Raw genomic sequence first — 25,571 nt, forward strand, 5'->3', positions numbered from 1 at the left:
CGCCTGATCCTTCGTTCGTTTGCATAGCCATTAGCATGTGCATAGCTAACGGCGCCACTGTTGTTTTGCATGGTTCCCTCTTCGCAGAGGCAGGGGAGCACAGTCAAAAGGTCGCTTTAAGTGAGCTCTTTTCTAATGCGAAGCAGATCTGCGCCGGCTTCGCAGTCACTTCCGGAATGACGGATCAGCGTGCAAAATTCAAAAAAATCTTCAGGGCAATTCAGCCTGGAATGCGCTGCTAATTACCATGCAGAAATGGCCATTAAGAAAGTTTTGACATTTTTCTACGCTTGGTTTGGCTGAGCAGCCTAACCAAACTCCTCAGCCACATAGTTCAGTGCACAGAGCCAAGGCTTTGCTCTTAATGGAAACTTGTTCAAACAAGGGGAGGACGAGCAATTATTACTTCTTTTTTTAAAAAAAGGTAACGGGGAGAGGCAGGAGCAGCTAGAATAGAACACATCGGGACACCTGGGTCCCCTTTATGCTCCTTACAACCTCGATCAATGAGCCGCCTTGGGAACGGGGGGGGGGGTATTCCTGCCTCTCCCAACTTCCTAACATGCAAAAAGAAATTAGAGGCGGCGATAAATGGAAGTTGCCCTCCAGAGAGCTTTGGAGAGGGATGGTCGCTGCTGGGTTTTGCAACTGACACAGCAAAGCAGCCTTCCCGCGAGGGGGCTCGGGGCTTTCCCAGTGGCCATGCCTCAGCCCAGCAGCCCCCCCAAGATGGTGCACAGGAGCCCCAGCCAATGGGCTGCCCGTATTCTGAAGAGGAAGGCAGTGGGAGCACTGAAGGAGGAGGCATCGGCCGGCAACCTCCGAGTCCGGGCAAAAGCAGCAGCGGCAGCTTCCAGAAAAAAGGAAAGGTCGAAGGAAAAGCCAAGTGGCCTCCGAGAACAACGGGCTCATCACATGATACGCCACAGCACCCACCTCTCTCCTGCTCCCTCTCGCATTCTCCTGCCGGCTCTGCCCCAGGAAAGGAGGCGAGCCACCCAAGGGCACCGCAACAGCACAAAGCCGTGCAGGGAAACTCGGGCGAGGGGGGGAACACAGAGCAAAGGGAGTGAGCGAGAAAGACCGGCTTCTTGGGCCACCCCCTCTTTTCCCCTTGCTGGCTCCTCCCCCCCATATCAGACACATACACGCAGCCCGGCGTGATCAGGGGAAAACTTCCCCCAAGCATGCGCGTGCTGGCCGTGCAGCCGCAATAATGGCGGCTTCTGCAGGAGAGTCCGCTGGCCACACCAAATGACATCACGGGCCTTAAACGACCCACGGGCCGGTGGTTCCCCACCCCTGCTGTAGACTAATCTCTGACCTACAGTCTGAAGTTAAACCCATGCTAGATAGTTCTAAACAGCCAAAAAATAGACAAGTAGAATTGGATGTACATAAAATGGAGGGAATTTAAAATGCACAGAACCTTCAGGGAGATGGTCGCCTATGTAATACTTGTTCATGCCAAAAACGGGAAGGTTTCATGGGTGATGTTTATATTTAAATTATTATTAATAATAATGCCTTCAAACCACATAGTAATGAAACATGAAGGCTGCTCAATGAAGCATTTATAAATTATGAAAATGTCAGGGTTATTGCAGCGTGAATAATCTTATTTTTTCCCTAAAACACGAAAAGAATGTTGGCATATATTTACTGGCATAACCTTTTTTATTGCTATTTAATAGTGACACCAAGGGCACCAATTTGATTATAATTAATTACCTTTAATGTGGAAGGGGTTTTCCACATGAAAATAAGCAACAGTTACTTCCTTGCCTCTAATAGCTTGCAGACAATATGATAAAAACAGACACATGACAAGATGAAAGAGGAATACTATACAATGATATTCAAATTAGGTAACCAGTTTTGTGGACTTCTTTCTAAAAGCTAATATTTGACTTCTGGACACCATGATAATCCAGTGGGTAATTCTTAAATTACAAATGATGAGCCATTTTCTTTATTATTAATCGTTAATTGCAATCATTAACTGTTGCTGTTCTTTGACCGTAAATAAACTTGACCTTGACCTATTATTAAGAAAATGGGGTAGGAAAGGTAGCTAGATAAGTAATAACTTACTTAGATAAATAATAACTTAGGCAAAGAGTAGAACAAAGGCTAATTACAAAGATACATAGTAAAGAAGGCTAATGTTGATTTGTATCTCCAGAAGATACGAACCCTAGCTAGAATATTTCAGGTTAAATTACTGATACAGTTATGTGTAGGGGTTAGTAAAACCTTCCGTATTATTTTTCTGGAAATTTGTGCATTGGCAACATTGATATTACATGTGGGCATTTAGTAGGGTTGCCAATCTCCAAGCAATAGCTGGAGATCTCCTCCTATTACAACTGATTTCCAGTCGATAGAAGTCAGTTCATCTGGAGAAAATGGCTGCTTTGGCAATTGGACTCTAGGGCATTGAAGTCCCTCCCCTCCCCAAACCCCACCCTCTTTAGGCTCCACCCTCAAAACCTCCCACTGGTGGCGAAGGGGGACCTGGCAACCCTACCTGTTGGGCTGAACTATTCCATGTATGCAGGAGTTTCTGAAAAGCACCCTAAAAAGATACTTTTTAAAAACTAGAGTTTATTATTTTAGGATTTGTTAGTGCACATGTTAGTTGACCTTATTCTTGTGCACAGCTCCCTTATTCATTTAAAGCCAGAGGCCTTTTTTAAACATTATTTTTAAATGAAGTGCATCTACATATAATGTACACATTTTTCTCTTGTTAAAAAGTCATGACTATACCTGACTAAGTGGCTTTAATTACATGATTTCTCATTCTAAGCCCTCAATGACCTAGTACAGCTGCTAACAGGTCCCTATTTAAATATCTGATTGACTTACTATTGCTTTGCCTATTCCTCAACAGAATGCCCTATATTTCACAGCTCTACTTTAACAGTTCAGAATTTTATTCAGAAACCACAACTGTTCCAATCTGGGGCATTTATCTACAGGTGTGAATATGTGATTTTCCCTATAAAAACAGACTCATGGATATTCATTGCATCATACTGTTCCAATATAGTAGAACTGCACAACAGCAAAATGCCTAACTGCTCACTGGAGATATAAAATTACAAGTCATTGTATTACCTAACTCAAGGAATTCAAGCAGAGGTAGAAATAAAATATACTAGATGGGAAGAAATGGAAGGCAATTACACTTTAAGCAGTATGAAATACAGTCACAGGTATATTCTGGCACCCATAGCAGATCTGCATGTGAAGAGCAACAAACAGATATTTCCACCAGAAATTGTACAGCATAACATCAGTATGGTTCAAACTTTTAAAGTCTCACAGAGAATCTTCAACCTTGTTTACTATATTATTTGTTCAGAGACCAATAAAGAGATAAAAATAACTATGTATATTCACAGCAAATTTAATATACAAGAAATTTAGCTCCATATGGACCAGATATGGATGTATACTCTGGCTTATAAAGTTTATAAAGTTCTCAAGGGCACTTCTATTGAACAAAATTCTTGAAAAATAGGTTCAAATTAATCCCACTAAATAGAATTTTTACTGCAATCTTCCCATCAGCAGGGGAAGAACAAAATATTTCATATTTCTGGTTGGCTATTATTTCTGTCATAAAAGTTGAAGCTGCAGTGCATAGTAATAAAATACCTGGCCACCTTGTAAAACAGGCAAAACATATAGAGCTTTATTGAGCTTTCGGCTTCCGTCTGTTGACTTAATACTTTTTTTTTTTACATGCTTAGTAATACTTTTTGCCTTTACCTTCAAGGCAGCTTTCTCATGATCATATAAAGAACAATATAGGCTTGTATTTGTTTTAGCTACAACTAGCAAGTGCTAAAAGTATTGTACTACATATCGTATTACAAACAATTACTTTATAAAAAGGAAAATCAGAATTTCTAAAATGCTTTCCTTACACGTTGTGTGTGTGTGTGTAAAGTGCCGTCAAGTCGCAGCCGAATTATGGCGACCCCTTTTGGGGTTTTCATGGCAAGAGACTAACAGAGGTGGTTTGCCAGTGCCTTCCTCTGCACAGCAACCCTGGTATTCCTTGGTGGTCTCCCATCCAAATGCTAACCAGGGCTGACCCTGCTCAGCTTCTGAGATCGGACGAGATCAGGCTAGCCTGGGCCACCCAGGTCAGGGCTCCTTACGCCTTAGGGTCATACAAAAAATTCTCATGTTTGCAGAATCAACTCAAATCAATGTATTTTGAATGGAATCTTTTGTGCTATGGAGTGGATCAGGAACATTAGACACATTCAATCCCAAGTCAGGTTTGAGCTAAAGCATATCAGTATCATATTTCTAATGTTTGTTTTTTACATAATCTATTCCCCCCCTCTCTTTCTTGGTGTCTTTTATTTTATACATTCCTTCACTGTGTCTCCCCCCCATTTCTCTTTGAACTTTGGGATGTCATTTTGGTCCCCTGATGAATATATTTCCTCCAGAATTCATACCAAAAGTCCCTTTATGAATTGTAATAGTATTGCTGCAAGTGCTGGCTATCCATGTCTTTGTTAGGTCAATGGCTTAGCATGATTGGCTGATGTTTTCTTAATGGATGCTAATTGTTCAGAGACAGCTCCTTGATGGTTCTCTTTTGTAAATACTGGAATTTGTAGGATTTGATCCTTCCTAGCTGAAGGGAGGGAAAGATGTATGTATGAGCAGAGAAAGAGCAACACCTGTAAGTGCCAATTCAACCAAAGCTAATCAGGTAATGCTGAGCAATTAATAAAACAAAAATAAATGGTCTTTTTTTGAAAAAAAAGAAAAGAAAGGAAAGACTCAGGAACAGATTCTTAAGCCTTTTATGCATAGCTGTTTCCATCATGATCACCCATCCGACGACTTCGTGTCTTTCTGTTGATTATGTATGCTGTTTCCGACAGTCAGAGGTGGCCTTGCTCTTCCCCTGCTTTCCCCCGCATTTTGCCTGTGTTTTCAGAGACCTGTTTTATCTCAAATTTGAAAATGTGGGCAAAACACGGGGAAACAGGGGGAGAATGAGGCTACCTAATGGTTGGAAACGGCATGCATAATCAAAACCCGAAGTCAACAGAGGGGTGACTGTGAGGGAAACCGCCATGCATAAAAGGCCTTAGTGGGGACTGGAGAAACATTGCAGTACCTTTTAAAGTGATTTATAATAAGCGATTAACATTCCTTCTTTTAGTTTGCTAGAGGGTGCAAAACAAAAACAAGAATAATACCTTCTCTTTGAAATAACACTATCACAATAGTGAAGAAAAATAAATGAAATTATATTTTGGGTGGAAATAACTCAGGGTTCCTCAAACATTGAAAAATGCCAAAGAAACTGAAAACATACAGGGTTGTATATTGCTAAGCAGGCTGGCAAGGTAGCTAGAAAAGTACCATTGCCTGCTGATATTATCATCTAACCAAAACAGACAGTTCACTTTTTTCCCTCAACAACCACGTGTTGAATTGACTTTTTTTTACCTAAAGCACTAACTCCAAACCTAAATGCACTATTTTGATTCTAAAATCAACCCCACAACAACGAAACTGTACAGATGTCTAAATATCAAGGTGTAGCAGCATAAATACAAATTGCTGTACCTCAAGCTATGATTACTGGTATATTGATTTCTGCAAATCAGGCTATTGAAAACTAGCAATACCATGATCCTTGAAAATCACATGCTTGAAAACTGTGCTTACTCTGCTTGTAAAGCCCATTTCTCTCAGTTCAATCATACATTTTCTCCAGTTGTTAATGTGTTCACAATTTATGAGATGTGTTTTGAGCATATGTGCTGCTTTTGCATCTGCATAGTCATCATCATACCTGAACGTGCAGCATTCATCATCCTACCTCACAGCTGGCTGTTAGCCACAGTTAGTGCATGTACACCAACCTCCCTTTTCCCATGCAGTAAACAGAATGCTGAAACACTGGATGGGTGCCTTCACTGCCCCACCTGAAGCTCATTTCCCAAGCAGTACCGTGAACATCTGTATCAGCAAAATATTTGCAATGCCATTTAGAATACTTGATCAAGAGTCATTTTTAAGCATTGTAGAATGCCTCTTGGAATAATTTGTGATGAAGTAACAATTCAAGCGAAGTAGTGATTGCATGTCACTAATGAAAACCCAAGTAGTCTGTGCGGAACAAATAGTGTTATGTAGAGTGCTCTCCATAGGTAAAGGGAAGCTCTAATCCTTATTCATCTAACTAAAACATCCACACGCGCACACAAGCACACACAGAGAAAGATGATAAAATCGCAGAGACACCTTTTCATTTTGTTCTTGTTTCCAAAATTTCATTCATTTTCATTTGATTATATTTTGCATTCGTTCCTTTTATTTTTCAATTGGTTTCAATAGGAAGCATATTCTGGCTGTTCACCCAAGGGATCCTTCTATGCAAAATTGCAGGAGCAAGGGTCTCAGTTTTATAGGCAATTATAGTAAAACAAAAATCTGACGGTTAGTTTTCATGCACAACCAATTGGTCTGAAATTCTCAGGAATTATACCCCACAAACTAGGGATAATCTTTGTCAAAATTCAGGGAGATGGGAAACAATGTGCCAGTTTTATAGGAAATTAGATTTCTCACTTGCAGGAGAGACAGATATTTGGCATCCCCAAAAAGTAGATAATACTGTGGAGATGGGTACAGGTAGGTATATGGCTGCTGCAAGAAGGAAGACAGATTTATGGAACAGGAAGAGGGGCGTATGGAATCATCATTTGTTATATAAGCCTGTTGCCCTTAAGATGGCTGGACGTTGGTTCAAATTGCAACAACTTGGTTCACATTTTTATTTCAGTGGTTCAGGTCCTGTGAAGCTTAAGAACATAAGAAAGGCCCTGCTGGATCAGACCAAGGCCCATTAAGTCCAGCAGTCTGTTCACACAGTGGCCAACCAGGTGCCTCTAGGAAGCCACTAACAAGATGACTGCAGCAGCACCATCCTGCCTGTGTTCCACCGCACCCAAAATAATAGGCATGCTCCTCTGATACTAGAGAGAATAGGTATGCAGCATGACTAATATCCATTCTAACTAACAGCCATGAATACCCCTCTCCTCCATGAATATGTCCACTCCCCTCTTAAAGCCCTCCAAGCTGGCAGCCATCACCACATCCTGGGGCAGGGAGTTCCACAATTTAACTATGCGTTGTGTGAAAAAATACTTCCTTTTATCTGTTTTGAATCTCTCACGCTCCAGCTTTAGCAGATGACCCCGTGTTCTAGTATTAAGGGAGAGGGAGAAAAACTTCTCCCTGACCACTCTCTCCAAACCATGCATAATTTTATAGACCTCTATCATGTCTCCCCTCAGCCGCCTTCTTTCCAAGCTAAACAGCCCTAAGCGTCTTAACCGCTCCCCATAGGACAGTTGCTCTAGTCCCCTAATCATTTTGGTTGCTCTTTTCTGCACCTTCTCAAGCTCTGTAATATCCTTTTTTAGGTGTGGTGACCAGAACTGTACACAGTATTCCAAGTGTGGTCTCACCATAGATTTGTACAAGGGCAGTATGATAGCAACAGTTTTATTCTCTATTCCTCGTCTAATTGTAGCCAGCATGGAATTTGCTTTTTTTACAGCAGCCACACACTGGGTTGACATCTTCATTGAGCTATCCACTACCACCCCAAGATCCCTTTCTTGGTCTGTCGCTGCCAGCACAGATCCCATCAGTGTATATGTGAAGTTGGGATTTTTTGTCCCAATATGCATCACTTTACACTTACTCACACTGAATTTCATTTGCCATTTTAATGCCCATTCTTCCAGTACGCAGAGATCCTTCTGGAGCTCTTCACAGTCCGATTTTCTTTTAACCACCCTAAATAATTTGGTGTCATCTGCAAAGTTGGCTACTTCACTGTTTAACCCCAACTCCAGGTCATTGATGAACAGGTTGAAAAGCACCGGTCCCAACACAGATCCCTGAGGCACCCCACTGCTCACATCCAGCCATTGTGAGAACTGACCATTGATTCCTACTCTCTGCTTCCTATTTTTCAGCCAGCTCTCAATCCGTAAGAGGACTTGTCCTCTTATCCTGTGACTATGAAGTTTGCTTAGCAGTCTTTGGTGGGGGACTTTGTCAAAAGCTTTTTGGAAATCCAAATACACAATATCCACAGGCTCATTCCTGTCCACATGCTTATTGACACTTTCAAAAAACTCTAATAGGTTAGTGAGACAGGACCTACCCTTACAGAAGCCATGTTGGGTTTTGCCCAGCAGACCTTGCCCTTCTATATGCTTGATAATTCTATCTTTAATAATGCTTTCTACTAATTTACCCGGAACAGACGTTAAGCTAACTGGCCTGTAATTTCCTGGGTCCCCCCTGGAACCTTTTTTATAAATGGGTGTTACATTGGCCATTCTCCAGTCCTCCTGAAGCTTGCAGCTGCTGCCAATCTAACATCCGAGAAGCATCTGGGGTGGCCTAGCAGGCTGGTGAGGTCATAAAATAGTAGTTTTGCCTCAGCTAGGGAATTTAAAAAAAACATTCCTTATTTTGAGGTATTTGCCTGAATGGGAGGCTGCAACATCACTCTGGAAAAACATGGCATACTTTGTTTATTTTTGAATGCCAGCAAACATCTCAAACTGGATATTGGTAACCATGTGCCTTGGAAAATTAATTAGAGAACTTTAGTTTGAAAGAATATTAGTTTTACAGTTAGGGAATAGGAAGTTTCATAGCTGTTAAGGAATCTTTCTTTCTTTGTAGTAATTTGAGAGTACTTTTCTTTTGTTGGATCTCTCTCTCATTAAACTTTAATATATTTTATAAAGCTGATGTGTGGAACAGTGTTTGCTGGTTGAGTACACCCCCCCCCCCGAGATGAACCGGAGGCTGGAGAACCAGGACTTTGAGAAAGAGAGAGCTTTTAGCCTCACAAATTAAGAGAACCCCCACCTTGCCTGCCAGGAGTCTGGGGTGGCAGTGGTTTCAGCGCTCAGAGCAGGGATGTGAGGTCGTGGGCTCAAACTGGGGGGCATTTGTTGCTCCAAGAAGGTGGATACAGTATTTGGTACCCAAACAGCCATTGCACAGTGGGACGAGAAAGACATTTGTCTCTCCCAAAAGGCAGGAAATATTTAGTCTTTGAACAACTCTTGAAGAGATGCAGTTTAATCCTGACATTTCTTGTCATTGCACAGCTGCATGAATGGCTTTTGTACTTGCTCTGTGGCTGCCCCTATTTGTACTCACTGGGGCTAGAGGCCCTTGCCTCCACCATGCTATCCCATCCTTGAGTCATGGCTATTATATACTTACCATAGGGGAAAACCTCACCAAGAAGTGTGTGTCATTGTCACTTTAATCACTATCTGTATATAATAGTCATTTTCATGAACCTGTAGAGTTGCCATGTCCCTCCTGGCAACCAGCGGGAAGTTTAGGGAGGAGGGTTCAGGGGTGACAATCAGCATTACCTCCAGTTTATGTGGAAGTGCCAGCATCGCACCAGGGGGATGCTCTAGCACTTGTGAAAAAGCTTTATGGTTTCCATAGAGTTTTTGGGGAGAGTGCTCAAGCGTTCCTTCTGTGCAATGCCGGCACTTCCACACAGGGGATCACTCTGCCTTCCTTCCCTCCACCTGCTTCCACCCACTGACCAGCTCAGTGTTTGTGGGCAGCCGAATGAATCAGTAAGCTATTGCCTGCCATTACTGGGCAATTGGAAACCCTATGGACCTGCCAAGTTTAGGGAGAAATATGTTAAACACACTTCAGCTTATCGGACCTTTTTTTTTGCATGGTAATTAGCAGCGTGCGCCAGGCTGAATTGCCCCGCATATTTTTTTTTTATTTTGCACGCTGAACCGTCATTCCGGAAGTGACTGCGAAGCCGGGGCATACCTGCTTCACACTACTGAAGAGCCCACTTAATGCGAACTTTGGAGTTTGCGCCGAAGAATCGCCCTCAAGGAACAATGCAAAACAACAGAGGCATGGTAGCTATGCATATGCTAATGGCTTATGCAAACAGGAACAAAGGAGCAGACAAGTGGGGGGGAGTGGAACTTCTCCTTTTGCCTTGGGACTGTGAAAAGGTATTTTTAAAGTCGCATTTAAAAAAAGAGCTTTGAGCGAGCATCAAAATTGACCATGCAAAAATGGCCTCAGTCTTTTTTGAATACTTAAAAACAAAGGCCATTCTCAAAGGTACATTCTGTTATAAATTCAAAGTTTGAAGTCTGAGCTTTGATGATAAAAACAGGTTCTGATACTAACCCCTGGAACAAACTGGGGTGTAGAAAAAAGTAACAAAATGTCCATCTCATGAGGAAAAGCTTGGGCCTGTTCTGTTTAGAGAAAAAGATCCGTAAAGGGGACGTGAGCATAAAATGGCATGGAGATGTAAAGATTTTTCCCCTTCTTTTTAAATGGATCACCCAATGAATAGCAGCAGACAGAAGAGAGTGCTGCTTCAAACCACATATATTCACAAGATGCCTTTGAAGGGGGGGTTAGACACATTCACAGAAGGCAGACCTTTCAATGGTTATTAGATGCAATAGTGACATGGAACTTCCAGGTCCAGAGGCAGTATATCTCTAGATACCAGTTCCTGGAGGCAACAGTGGGAGAAGACTTAATGCCTTGCTTTTGGGCTTCCTGCAAATCACCAACTGAGTAGAGCTCTTATGATCACAACACATATTATTTAGTTGTCAATTCCAGATTTTCCTATAGTGCCACACACGAGCAATGGTTGTTTATACATTCAAACCTTAAGTAGCATCTCATGTAAACATTGCTCAGAGTTAAATGAGAAGTGCCTCAAATCCTGTTTCACCTTGCCTTGGCTATTATACGGCAAGGGTCAAACACAAAGAAATTGTCTCCAAATGAGTGCTCGGATTTAAGCCAATTCTTAATTAACATCCTGGCAAAGCATAAAAGTAAAATAAAGAAATATGGAGACATATAAGAGATAAAAAGTAGATTAATGATACACTGTCCAATTTTATAGGCTCCATGTTCGACACATCTTAAAAGAAAATGCAAATCGTGTTTCTGCAAAAACCCAGAAATAACTAGCTGTAACACTCTGTTAAATACTCAAGCTTTGTATTTTTTTTAAAGCCCAAACAGGACAAGCAGAGATGAATTTGTAACGCCCAAACTCCCCGTTCAGTTCTTAAAAGCAGCCAAGGATCAGAACTTATTGCAATGATTAATCTCTTTCCTTCCTGGATTTCCTTTTAGGCACAGCTTGGATCAAACACCCGATAGATTAGGAGTGATGTAAATATAGTTTTGCAAGCTTGGGGAAAAATGATTGTACTGCTTTTATTTGCCACAGGGACTAACTAGTGGAATTAGATTTTTTTTCTGAAAGAAAGCAAGAAAGAAAGATTAGCTTCACTTCTTTTGGGTGAATTCAGTTGTCAGTGCTGCCTCCTGCTTCTCTAATCAACAGAATTCTCTGATTTGCAATTTAGAGGGACAGATGTTTTATCTGGGAACTTGTCCAGATTTTTTTAAATTAAAAAGCAACAGCAGCAACAAGACTTTATACTGAGCATTGGCCTCTTTTGTTCCTTATGACAACTAGAGTTGCCAACCTCCAGGTAATAGCTGGAGATCTCCCGCTATTACAGCTGATCTCCAGCCGATAGAGATCGGTTCACCTGGAGAAAATGGCAACTTTGGCCATTGGACTCCATGGCGCTGAAGTCCCCCCCCCTCTCCAAATCCCCCCCTCCTCAGTCTCTGCCCCTGAAACCTCCCGCCGTTGACGAAGAAGGACCTGGCAACCCTACCCTGGGGCCATTTTATGTCATTCAGAGCTGAAACTACGTCCTTTTGTTGTGGTATCATAGGGGCATTTTTCATGGTAGATTTTGCTTCTGTTTTGCCACGGACTAAAAAAACACACGATTTAAATGTTTTTTTCATGGCCGTGATTTATCCCTGTCAATCTCAATGTAGTTTTGGTTTTTCATGGGAACAAAGCTCGCTGTATTTGACAACGGTTTGGTCTGTCCCTTTTGCAGGAGGCCTCCCCTTCCAACAGGTTCATTGTTTATGCCTGCCCCTGCTCCTCCCCAACTCCACCCAGCAGATTACCTTGTGCGGTTCACCAGCCCCAGTGCAAAAAACAAGCACCAGTCCCTCTGGTCTCCTCCATTTTTCTTCCACCCTCGCTCTGTTCTGCTTTTGGAACAGTCAGATTCCAAATTGGGGGGGGGGGGGAAGGCAGCACTTTCCTCAAAGCTTCCCTCTATTTTCTATAGGTGTGGAACCCATTGCCCTTTAATGATAGACAGGATTGGGGGGGGGGCAGGAATTGCATCCATGTGCCCAGAGAAGTGTTTAGCTGAAAGTGGGAATGGCGGTGGGGGGAGAGGAAAGAAGACCCCTGGCTTGCGCGCCAGCCATGATCCGGCCATAGTGCATCGAGAGAGAGGAGGGAGATAAGAGCAGGCTGGCCGCCCCTCTTCAGAAGAGTGATGGGAGGGAGTTTTGCCTTGGGTTTTCCACTCTCAGGATTCACATTTTTCCCATCTGAATTCTCAAAAATCCCCCCTCCCCGCTGGGGTAGAGGAGCATGCCAGGGGGGGGGAGAGGAAAGAAGGCCCCTGGCTTGCGCGCCGGCCATGATCCAGCCACAGTGCATCAAGAGAGAGGAGGGAGACCCAGAGCAGGCTGGACGCCCCTCTTCAGAAGAGTGATGGGAGGGGGTTTTGCCTTGGGTTTTCCGCTCTCAGGATGCACATTTTTCCCATTCGATTTCTCAAAAATCCCCCCTCCTTGCTGGGGTAGAGGGGCCAACAGCCCCTTCCCTTGAACATCCCCCCCATGGGTCCAGCTGCCCTAGACCGAGCTGCCACCACCACCACCCCCAGCGCGTGAGGAGCACATGGCGTGGCCCTGCCGGTCTCCCCCTGGAGCCATCCGTCTGACGTCCCCCTGGGCTTGGAAGTGTGGGCCCAGCTCCAAGGCCCATCCCGGGCAAGGGGCGGGGAAGGCGTGCCGCCTGCCTGCCCACCAGCCTCCGGGACGGAGGGAGAGAAGTGCCAGGACTCTAGGCAGGCAGGCAGCAAAAGGGGCGGTATTCTTGTCTGAGCGCGAAACTCCCACAGCCAATCACCGTTCTTGGGGGAGGAGAAAGGAGACGTCACGGGGAGGGACAGCGGAACCGAAGCAAATATTTTTTCATGGGCATCTGAGCAACAAAACACGCTTCTACTGGAAAGTACGGCTCAGAAGTAGTTTGGTTTGCCGCTGACATAACACGGCTTTTATATCTCTATCAGGGAAAAGCCGGATCTGCAGTTAATAACCAAAATTTGACTCCGATGCAAATCAGCGTCGAAACAGCAGCAAATCTCTGTGAAAAATTCCCCATAGTTTTATATCTGACTTCCCCCCCCCTTTTGAATTACTATGATAGCACACACAAACAAAAACCTGCTTTTACAATTATCTGTACAGTATGTGTGTCATTCTCTTTGGTTGGTGCTCTGGTCACAATGGCAATGTTTCAAATTCTGCATCATGTCAGCTGCCTCAGTTGCTCAGCCACACCTGAAGTCCGTGTCAGTGTGGCCACAGATGGAAGATGAACATTGTTTGGGAAGGAGGCGCAGGAGCCAAGGTGACCCACATGATAAGGAACTCCAGATACTGACAATTTGATTCAGAAGCTCCAGATATGCCCCAAAAATATACATTTGAACACAGCTGATATGCCTAAAGGGTGCTACACATCCCTAATCTAACTATATCTTATACCCAGCTCGGGAGGCAAATGAAACTTACATTTTACAAAAAACTTGTAGCCACTGAGTTGCAGCCAAAGCATTCCAAACGTTGACTTATTTTGGTTATTGTATAAATTGATCATATTCTGCAAAGTAGAAAAGGGCAAGAGTCCAGTAGCACCTTAAAGACTAACTGTGAATTATATTCTGCAAAGTAAACCAGAAATGTTTAACTGAAACAATAAGTCGCCATATCCTTACCTGTGTACTAGCTGTTTGCGGCTTACACAAATGGCTGTCTCATAGTCGTGAGTGACACACACTTTATGTGGGCTGCACTTTACCTTCAAGCATGGGTCTTTTGATGGATCAAGAGCTGTTCAAAATAAGATATAAAAATAAGTTTAGAAAACTCTTTTGTCATTCCTTAATTAAAATAATCTACTATTGAGGAAATCAACATCATTGTTAAATATGTCTATGGACTTTCCAGTATAAAAATGCTTTTCAAGGTTTATATCATTTATCCTCACTTCAGCCAACCAAGGAGGATTTACAGCTGGGTCACCAATATTTAGATCCACTGCAGCATATTGGTTCATGTTAGTGATACTCTGTTTGGGATTTAAAGGAATTACAGCGCTGCACAAGTCCATCCCCGACCATCTCATACAGGGGTGCTGTGGTCCAAGCCCCTTTGGAAAAATCAAATGGGGCACAGGACTGGGATTGGCTTGGGTATTGATTGCTGAGTAGAATCAACCAAAATATTAGTTGTACAGCTCAGAGTAGAGAGAGTTGAAGCTTGACAGCTCTTGGTACAGTTCATGTGCAGGAGAGGATAAACAAAGGCAGCCATTTTTTACTGGCTGTGTTTGGAGACATGGTGCTGTTTCCCAAAACTAAGGGGGCCATGAATGGCTGCCAAGTACAGTCTGCCCACACAAATTAGATTTAGTCTATGATATTGAACAGCAATTTAATAAACTAGTTTAACTCAGCTGTTGGGTCTTGTGCCTTATTTTGGGGAGGTACCTGGGACAACTGGAAAGATCCTCAAATCCACCTCTGTCTTCTCAATACCACTGTTCAGGTAGGGCCATTCTTAACTACGGTATAACTTTCTGAGGATGCTACCCTACAACTGCTGATACATGTTCATTCTCTGACATAGCTTCCACTTTGTGGAACAACATGTCTGAGGAGGTCAGGAAGGCTCCCTCAGTTCTATCATTCACCAGAATGTGAAAAACAGAAATATTTGGTGTAGTGGTTAAGAGGGGCAGACTCTAATCCGGAGAACCAGTTTAAACTCCCCACTCCTCCACATGAAGCCTGCTGGGTGACCTTGGGCCAGTCACAGCTCTCTCAGAACTCTCTCAGCCCACGGGGAGACAGCCAATGCTAAACTACCTCCAAACGTTTCTTGCCTTGAAAACCCTATGGGGTCGCCATTAGCCAGCTGTGACTTGGTGTTACTTTCCACCACCGCCACCAGGACTGCCAGGTCTCCTATGGTGGGGGACCTCCTGCTGACAACTGTCAGCCAGTGGGAGAAAAATAATAAACTCACTGTTGATGTGAGGGCATGATGTCACTTTTGGGGAAAATCACATCATGCTAGGAATCACTGGAAATTCTATGGTTCTACCATAGAGTTTCCAGAAATTCTTAGAGAAGCATGATGTCATTTCTGGGTTTCTCCAGAAGTGATGTCAGGCCATTCCACCAATGATACCCAGTCCCATGACTGCATCTGCCACAACACCAGCTGGCAACCCTATGAACAGTCCTGGTGGGCGGTTTTATAAAGGAATAAGATTGTCATCTATTGCAATATTTATTGTATGTATCATCTCACTTTCACTTCACTTCATCTTTGTCATCCACTGCAGCAATTATGGTATGTCATGCCTTAGTCAGTTTTCTGTCTACATTGTTATTGAATCCCAGTCCTCTTGCATTGTTTATTGGATGTCTTATGCTGGCTAATTGTTTTTATATTTTATAATCTGCTTTGAGTCACAGTGAGAAAGGTGACCTATAAATTAAGTCAATAAATAAATAAACTACTGGCAGTTAGTTACATGATACAGAAGTAGAACACAGGGAATCATTGTTCAGATTAAAAGCAGAGAAGCCAAGGTTCAATTTACAGAGATGACAATAGACCATATATTTGGCATAATAAAACTGAGTATGGATTTTCTCCTATTACAAAAGTTTTCCTCATTTTTCCATTAGATTTTTATTTGACATTTAAATTTAGAATCAATTTGAAGTGTTGTTAGTTGGATTGGTTCTCCCTTGAACCAAAAGGAAAGGAGGGATCTAAATGTTTTAATTAATAAAATAAATAAATAAATTGTACAAGGATTATCAAGAAGAATATGACATGTAACATCCCTAGTTTCTCATGTGTGAAAGTCTAGAGTCTAGACTAGATCCACATGCCATTTTATTTATTGAAACAAAATTGTGTTATGAGTTATTTAATGTTTGCTGTTGTACAGCAGGATACACAGTGATTGCTGAGCACATCTGAAACTTGGCAGTCTTCTATTACTACAATATGTGATTTCCTGAATTTTTATCCAACATAACTCTAAAATCAACAAAAACTCAGCATGCCAGGTCCAGCTAGTGCCAGCATGATACACAAATACTACTGTAAAACTGAGATACCATCATTACTTCAACAACCATACTTCTAACAATACCTTTCATTACAAAGAATCTCAAAGAATCTTTGAAGCTTTCTGTATATACATATAGAAGATGGTCCATTTGGCAATGAAATGCAATTACAGCTGGTGTAAAATACTGTGCAGCACAATGTAGCACCAACCATGGTGTGGGTTTGAAGGAATGAATAACACCGTAACATAGTGAAAGTAAGGCTCTTTCTTAGTACGGCAGAAAGAAAATAATTATAAATGTGGAGCTTTGCCAAAACACAAGCTTTTAAAACCTTTTCATATCCCCCCCAAACTTTTTTGGGACCACAAACCACCCATTGATGTTCTGCCAATGTTATAACAAGGGCCTCCTATGAAAATGTCTCTTTTAGCTTGCAATAAAGCTTTTACATATAAATACAACAAAGCAGAAGGGTGCAAAGAAGGACGTGATGGAAACTCAATGACATATTAACTTATTAATGATATATTAACCTTTTAAATAAATTATTTTAATGATGAATAATATGGTAATGATGTAAATATGCTAATAATTGCACTATCTAGCATTTTCTGAATCTCCAAATTGTTTCACATTATTATCTGAGGGCTAAAAAGCTGAAAAAGTGGATTCTAGATCAAATCAAGCCTGAACTCTCCCTAGAAGCTAAAATGATTAAACTGAGGCTTTCATCACATTATGAGAAGACAAGAGTCACTGGAAAAGAATAATGCTAGGAAAAGTTGAAGGCAGCAGGGAAAAAGGAAGGCCCAACATGACATGGATTCACTCAATCAAGGAAGCCATGGCCCTCTCAGTTTGCAAGACCTGAGCAAGGCTGTTTACCATTAATTAATAATATTCTGTGATCACAAATGTTACAGAGAAAGATCGGGGGGGGGAGGACTTGGAGACTACAGATATAGAGGTAGCAAGGTACAAGGTCAACAGGAAATGGCATAGGGTAATTTGCAAAAGCTGATGAGATCGATAAGTAGAGCTGAGAGGCAATGTAAAATAGAGAGAAAAATGGAGTTGTGTGCTTATGTTCTTATGACCAGTATTTTGGTTTTAAATCCCTTTCCCTCTATACCTATAATTTCTCTCAATGCCTCCTCTCGTTGCTTCATTTTTCATTTACTTGCTGATCATCATCTTTTTCTTCATAATGTAAAGCAGCTAAAGCCAATTATGTTCTTCCATGACAAATCAACATTTGGCATATGAGGGCTGTAATGGATTGTGCTGAAATTCTGTACAGTCAGAATTTATGTGAAATGCATCTATTGTCAAAATATTTGATCACTTGAAGGAGGACCACGCCCCTTAAAATGTGTTGAAGATTAAGGTAAAAATGTCTGCTCCTTCTTGATGCCATAGATTGAGAGGTACTTCACCCAGAATGGTCATTAATGCCTTATCTGAAGCTCAAAATCTCTCAAAAAATGCAGAGTGCAGTGTGCCCAAATCAGCAGAAATGCAGCAGTAATTGATGATCTGTGGGTTATCAGTTCACCCAACATTTTTCATTTTGATATTCTCCTGTGCACATGGGCTTCTGAATTTCTGAGCTGGGGGAAAGGAAAAACCCCACTTTTGCCACCTGAACCACCATGTGTGCAAGGTATTATAATGTATTGCCCTGGAGGAAAGTCTGGTTAGATCATTCCTTCACACCATTACTTGTCGTGTTGTAGCAGCTATTTATCTTGCATCTTGCTGCTGTTTTCTTGCATATGTATAACCTCTAAAACAAGCAGGGTGTATTGTGTAAACTGTTGCTCTAATCCAGTAATATACACCTTGTGTATCAAAGCACATTAGAGTGCTTCAAGAGATAAATTAAATAATTTAAAGATCTTCTGAGTCCACAATATCTCATCTACAAAGAAGAGTGCTCTTTATGCATATCTTCGTGATTCATGGCACTGATCTTGCCTCTTTCAATAATAAGAATAGCTTAGGAAATAGTCCCTATCCCACTTGATTTCAGAGGCACTGGACATTTCATATTAATTGCAAGTAGGTGCCTATAATATTGTGCAAGAACCAATGAAAATCTCTTGTATAGTAGTGACCACACATTTTGTCATACTTTATGCTTGGTTCCATTCATCTAAGATAACCCTTGTCAGAAACAAAGAAAACAAAGGGGTATGTTGGGTCACCCTTAGAAAGTGAAAGCCAAAGGGACAGAAGGTAAGATGTATTTTTTTTAAAATATGATAAATCACACTCTATTGATAAGTTTCTAGGAGTAGATGTCCATCATCTATTGGGGAAAAGGGCTAATGGGAACAAGAAAAATAGAAGCTAATCTGGTACAAAAACAGTTCTAGTGTTGGGAAGAAGTGAGTGTAAGCCCTTTGAAATGAACAGTTAGAAATATACAAGCTCAGTGAGCACAGGGAAGGAGGCAAGGCCAGAGGACAAAGATTATTCATGTGGATCTTCCCTGTCAGTGCAAATATGTGCCATAATGAGGTGATGATAAACATCTACTGTGACTATGCTGCATGGCTACAATTCCTTGCTACTTTTCGCTCTTCTAAAAAAATGTTTTGTCTTCCTACTCAAAGGAAATGCCCTTTACCCCATTGTTTCACTTTGATTTGGGGAGAGAAGCAGATCACTGCACAGAACAAGAGCAGATTGCTCCCATTCTTTGCACCCATGCATCCGTTTCAGGTGCAGAGAAAAATGATGGATTTCTCTCCGCCTGAAACTAACAAAATGGCTATAGAGAATACAGATCTGCTCCCATTCTCTGAAGCCCAAGTTCTGTTTGGTTGGAGGAGGAATAAGCAGATTGCTTCCCCTCACCTTATATAAGTTGTTATCTTGGGCTGCAAAGAATACAAGTGTATTACTCCTATGCTCTGCAGCTCATTCTATCAGCTTTGAGTGGAGAGCAAATAACTGACACCCCTTTCCCCCAGAAACTTACAAAATGGGATGGCAGCTTAGTCTGCGGGAGAACAGGCGTTATCTGCTTCTATTCACTGCGACAAAAAATGACACCTTGTGAGGGGGGATGAAAAGTGATCTGCTTCTTCTTTTATACCCCACACTGGGAAATTCATGGGGGGGGAAGATCTTCTTCTCCCACCTCCTACTTCAAATGGGGAGTTTGAATTTCAGAGAACAGAAGCAGAACACTCCAGTTCTCTGCAGGCCAAGCTGCCAGGGTGAATGACGGACTGGCCCTATTCTCAGTTTAAACTCTCAGTTGTGGGGGGTGGGGAGAAGGAGGTCACTGCTGTGTGCCCTCTCCGACCTCTCAGCTTGGGCTGCAGAAGATAAGAGCAGGTCACTCTGGTTTCCCTCAAGCTGTCAGTTTCAGGCAGAGAGAAAACAACAGTACTTCTTTCCCCCCCACCCGAATCCTACAGCTTTGACTGCAGCCCAAGCTGGCAATTTGAGGTGGGGAGAGAAGAAGGGGAATCAGCTAGGCTTCTGATTTCCCTCCCAAATTTGCTGCATCTCAACAAGGCTGGGATGCAGCAAACTTTCCAGGCTAGGAGATCAGAACAACCCAGCTCCCGGCTGATCGCTGCAGTCAGCTGAGAGTGGGCTATTGATTCTCCCCATTTTTAAGTACTTCCGCTGGGTACACAGCAAAATTTCCCCAGGAGAAGATTAGAAGCTGACTCCCAGCTCATCCCTCATCATCTGGGAATCTGATTCTGATGGCTTCAAGGAACCTGTTTCTGTGAATAGATGCAAACAGATTGCAAACAGCTGAACAGCCTGTTGATTAATTGGCTGCCTGATTGCCTCTGATGAACAGAGAGTGAGCTGAATCAGCAGGTGTTTGAGTATCCCTGGTAGGGATGCCACAAACTTCTCAGTGAACCTGTTTGGCAGTCAAATTTACCTCATTTAACACAATCAGACCAGGAGCCAATTGGGGATACGGTTACTGAGCAATGCAAACAGCTGTTAAACAAATTTGCAGCTGTCTGTTGGTCAGAAGCCAACTCACAGCTGAAAAACAGGTACACAGCAAAGCAAAAAGGAGACGAGAAAGGGCTCCTTTCTCTTCTTCCCCATCCAAGCTGGGAGAGAACAGAACCAATGTTTCTGAGCTCTCCATTGCAAAAGGAAGAAAAGAAAGAGATGCTTTCTTTTCTCTGCAGTCCAAGATGATAGCTTGGAGTGGGGAGAAGAGAAATCTCCAGCAGGAAGTCAGAAGCTCACTCCCTCAACAGCTGGGAATTAATTTCTGATTGCTGCAAGTAGCCTGATCCGGTGAATACACATGAACAGGTCGCTAGCAGGCAAACAGCCTGTCGATAAGTTGGCTACTTGATCACCACTGGTGAATAGGAAGTGAGCAGAACTGGTGTTTGGGCATCTCTAGTACCAATAGATAGTCTAAAGTGTGAGTAGACAATTATTACATTTCCTCCCATTTTTAAATTGTGAATTGGAGAACAAAAGACAAAAATGCCAGGAAAAATAAGGCCATCTGTATCTCTCCAGAATTAAGAGATTAATGGATTGTTCTATATACATGCTTACATGAGGCAAGTTATCTCTAGAGGAACTGTGGTTTGCTAGAAGAGACAGATCTTTTCGCAGTCCAATTTCCATATGCATCTTAAATAAGCCAAGAGTCCAAGAGGGACATGATTCCTCATATGTCTCTGGACCAATTTACATAAGACGTTTTGTATAAAAATACTTTCCTGCACAGTGTTTAACAATAGTCAGCATCTGTTCTAGATGGTCTTTAGCTTACACATTTTGACCATGCCAGAAATCTGTGGCCCAGAGAAAATATGCTGGTGTGAAAACAGTGCATTCAAAGAGGCCAGTATACAAATTAAGAAATGTTAAATAAGTACCTGGACCACACAGACATCTATATGGGTGCCTTCTTTGTGCCCCCCCCCCACACAAATCAGCCCACATTGTTGTTGGTGCTGTAGGCATCATTAGATCCATCATATTTCCTCAGTCAACTCATGAGTTCAGTGTGGTTTCCATAACGTTTCTGTTTCTCTCCTACCCAGTAGTTTAGGTAGGGCCCAAGAGATTCAAATATGTAATTTATCTTGATTTTAGGCACATGGTACTACTATGGAGTAGTATGGTGTAATGGTAAATTTTGGACTAGGGTCTGAGAGAGCTGGTTTTAAATTACTATTCTGCCATGAAACTTACTGGGTGACCTTGGACCAATCATGCTCTCTCAGTCTAACTGCCACAGGACTGTTGTGAGTATAAAATGAGAAAAGCAGAAACATGCACTCTCCTCTATGCTAACTGGAGAAAGGGTGGGATACAAATATATGAGACAGAGAGCCAGTCATCTAATGCCTTACCTCACAATGCTGCTGAAGCATTTATCACTCAGAAACCACATGCACAGGACTAGTTGTACACAATGTACCCATGCAATCACCACCAAACCACAACCGAGAGTGACTGACCATTCTTATTTTAAATATGAAGGTAATAAAGAGTCATATATGAAGAAAAAAATGGCAGAATAAAATCCTTGCCTGCACCTGAGAGGCGGCATGGTTTAGATATAGCACAAAACCACAGCATAATGAAACTAACTATGGTTAGTATGATTGTCTGAAAACAGGCAACTCCATGAATAATGGCTAGTTCAAGTCCATCAAACCGGGACCTGAATCCATGAACTCAAGTTGCTTTATTATTCACAGTTTGTTTTAGCTATGGTTTCACATGGTTTATGAACATAGACATCTTGGCTTAATCCTAGCTTGTACCCCTCACACATTCCTCAGCTACAGAGAGAAGGCTGGCCTTAATGAAGGCAACTCAACTAGCATTTGTTGAGGCAAACTAGGATCTGAGTGATCATTAGGGTTGCCAACTTTCAGGTAGTAGCTGGAGATTTCCTGCTATTATATCTGATCTCCAGCCAATAGAGATCAGTTCACCTGGAGATAATGGCTGCTTTTGCAATTGGACTCTATGGCATTGAAGTCCCTCCCCTCCCCAAACCCTGCCCTCCTCAGGCTCTGCCCCAAAAACCTGCCACTGGTGGCGAAAAGGGACCTGGCAACTCTAGTGATCATCTACAAACTGAACCCTGGTTTCACAAAACTGCTGTAGCTAAAATAAGACTATGGTTTCATAGTATGGCTTAACTGAGCCAAACAGTTTGCCTTGGCAGTAAAATCTCACTGAGCTGAGCCAGGCCAAATACCTGAAATCTTACAAAAGATGTCAGGAGTTAAGAACATTTCAGAGACTCTTCAAGGAAGGGGCAAGGGCAATGTCAACAAATCAGTGACCAACACCCACTGAGCAGCTGCTGCAAGGTTTAGTTGCTAGTCATGGCTGGTAACTGAAAAGCGGGGGATAGAGTTTAGCTACAAACATGACAAGATTAAAAGATAAATGTAAGAAATGTGAAAGGCCTATCCAAAGCCAATCTACGCAAGCTTAATTTCTGGGTGCATCCATTAAAGGATAAAATGCACCGGTTGTGGTTAGTGCTGTTTCCTTCATTTTTCTCCCAGCTGACCTTTTGTTATTCATAGCTTCCTAAGCTCCTTATTAAATCTATAAATCCTCTGCAGCTCCTTCACAAAACTATTGCAGTAATTGGGAAATAAACTCCAACAACTGCATCAGGTCTTTAACAAATTGCCAAATGTACACTAGGATGTTTCCCTTCACCCATGCACAAACACACACACGCACAGAGTGTTAACTGATTTATGAATACCCACCTGTCCTATGAGTCTCTTTTCCTGTGATCCATATTTGTTATGAATAATATAGACTGCTTTTTTCTGCCCCCCCCAAGCTACGACTTAACCAAACAAATAATTGTTGAGCAAAAAAATAACAATAGTGCCTGAGCTACTTTTGCATTACATTCCACATTTATATATAAATACTGTAAGGAAGGACATATGACCTCAGCCAAAAAAATTCTTGAGTTCAAAAGGAAGAAATTCATAGGAAAGCTGGAATATAAGACTATATTGTCACTTGAGGTTATGTGTTAAACACACAACACAAGAAATTTATTTTTTATAGATGCGAATCTTAAAGGGTGATAACAAATAAATACTCCCATAGGCTTATAGCAATGGATGTACAATTCTGCAGAACTTTATAATGCACTCCACAAGGTGATTTATGAACTTGATTTTGTTTCATGGCCATTCTTTTATTAAAAAAATCCATCCAACCTCACAGACATTCAGTAAAACCGCTACTTAAAAGCCAGAAATCAAAGATCATATGACATAACATAAACACTCTTTGTTTTCAAATATTGCCCTACTATAAGTACTAAGATTACTCCAAAGCAAAAAAAGACTGTTGTATAACAAAACATCGAGAGCGGTTGCCTCGAACAATCCCTTTGGAATTGTTCTTGGTTTAAGAAAAAACAAGAACATCTGTTCAGAAATAACTTAAGGAAAATAAGGTGAACTGACAATAGGATTTGACAGGAACACAAACATTCAATACACAGGCATATGTGTCACAAAACAGAGCACCTTGGGAAAATTACCATCTATTTCAAAGATCTGCATTGTTAGTGCTTCCTCCCCCCGCACCCCCACACATTCACTATTACAAGGAAATATGATTGAAGAGGTGCTCAGCTGGGTGAGAAAATGAAAGGTGATAAAGCTACGTAAATTGTAATTAACAACAATGAACATCATTTGTTATTCTTTAGTATTTCTGTTTGATCCATGAGAGGATGTATTTGTTTTCAAAACTGGCCAAACCCTAACTACAACATGGTTTGAATTACCTTAGTGGTTAATAATAATCCATGGTAATTTTTGTGTGAAGAAATCAGTTTGGTTTGAAAACTAGTTGAAAACTGGGTAGCACAATTTATTCCCTGCAACTATATATCCACATTAGCCACATATACACATGTAAATTCAGGAAAGAGCTTCCCCCTTTTTTCTTTGTGCAGTAAAGATGAAGCAAAAGTTTGCATTGCCAAAGAGAAAAATGAAGACGCCAGTGACAAAATCTGTTAGCAACAAAGACAGAATAGAACCCTGAACTTTTAACTAATAACCTTTAGTTCTAACTAGCAAACAGCAACACATTCAATAATTATTCATGATAGTAGACACTCTTTTTCCAGTTCCTTTGTTTTGAAAGTCAAGGCCTTGCTATGATTACCAATTATGTAGAGGCAGGGAGCAGAGTAAGTTAAGATCTCAGTAACAGCGATGCTCTACATTTCCTTGTTTTTACAAAATATTCTTTATAAGTATCAACTGGAAAACAAATCTATTATACAATTAGCACCCCCCTTTCCTTCTACAAATCTGGGTTTAAAACATTCTAGTTCATTAGTGAGAAAACTGTCAGTGCCCTTCCTCTAGCACATGCAAAGAGAATCTCTGATTAACAAACTCATACATTTAACTCTCTTTCTCTTCCCCATTCCATAATTACTCATAGTGATTTGAATATGAGAATGAGTTCAGCTAAAAATTAATTCTCATCGATTTCAATGCTTCAAAGAAGTATGTGAATTATTCCTAACAAATGAACTTTCTGGCATAGCGCTGAATTGGGGAGTGTTTTGGAACCAGCTACTTACTGCAGCCCCCCAACCCTGGCCACCCTTGGCACACAATAACCACCCCATGATTCTTATACTATGATGACCTTAGCATACAATTAAACATGCGGAAACAGTAGCTGGAATGGAAATGGCCGTAACTTTATTGGTTACAGCATCAAGCACTGACATTGCATAGGGGCTGGATCTGACTGATGCATCCTACTCCCAGCCCGCCTGCTGGGAGTAGTCTGAGATGGCAGCATGTGGGACCCACTTGGGTGGAAGCCTGCTGTGTGGTCCCCTGCCAATTAAAAAGAACCAGCTTCAACAGCTGCTCACACCACCAGGCTTCCAAAGGAAACTTCCTCACCCACGCAGATGAGCAGTCTCCTTCAGAACAGCCCCCGTGGTCGAGACTTTGGCTGGCTCTGATATCACAACCCCCACCCCCATGAAAACCTCCTTTCAAAAAGAAGGTCGCCCTGAGTAGTGGCTTCATTCCCCTACACTGTGACCATCTCTTGAAATCAGATTTTTTATGACTATAATAAAGAACTGTCCACAGGATGTGCCTTATTTTTCCTGCATTTAAGCTG

General features: G+C 41.8%; 1 protein-coding gene across 1 annotated transcript in view; it reads right to left on the reverse strand.

Moving 5' to 3' along the window:
• SPOCK1 (SPARC (osteonectin), cwcv and kazal like domains proteoglycan 1) overlaps positions 1 to 25,571 on the reverse strand; it is a 556,326-nt gene that overhangs the window by 251,747 nt on the left and 279,008 nt on the right. Inside the window, exon 4 of the mRNA XM_056847707.1 lies at positions 14,016 to 14,130. Within this exon, the coding sequence (XP_056703685.1) occupies positions 14,016 to 14,130 (115 nt within the window). The remainder of the gene's footprint in view (positions 1 to 14,015; positions 14,131 to 25,571) is intronic.

Source organism: Euleptes europaea, chromosome 1 (genome assembly GCF_029931775.1).
Source record: "Euleptes europaea isolate rEulEur1 chromosome 1, rEulEur1.hap1, whole genome shotgun sequence".
Classification (NCBI taxonomy): domain Eukaryota; kingdom Metazoa; phylum Chordata; class Lepidosauria; order Squamata; family Sphaerodactylidae; genus Euleptes; species Euleptes europaea.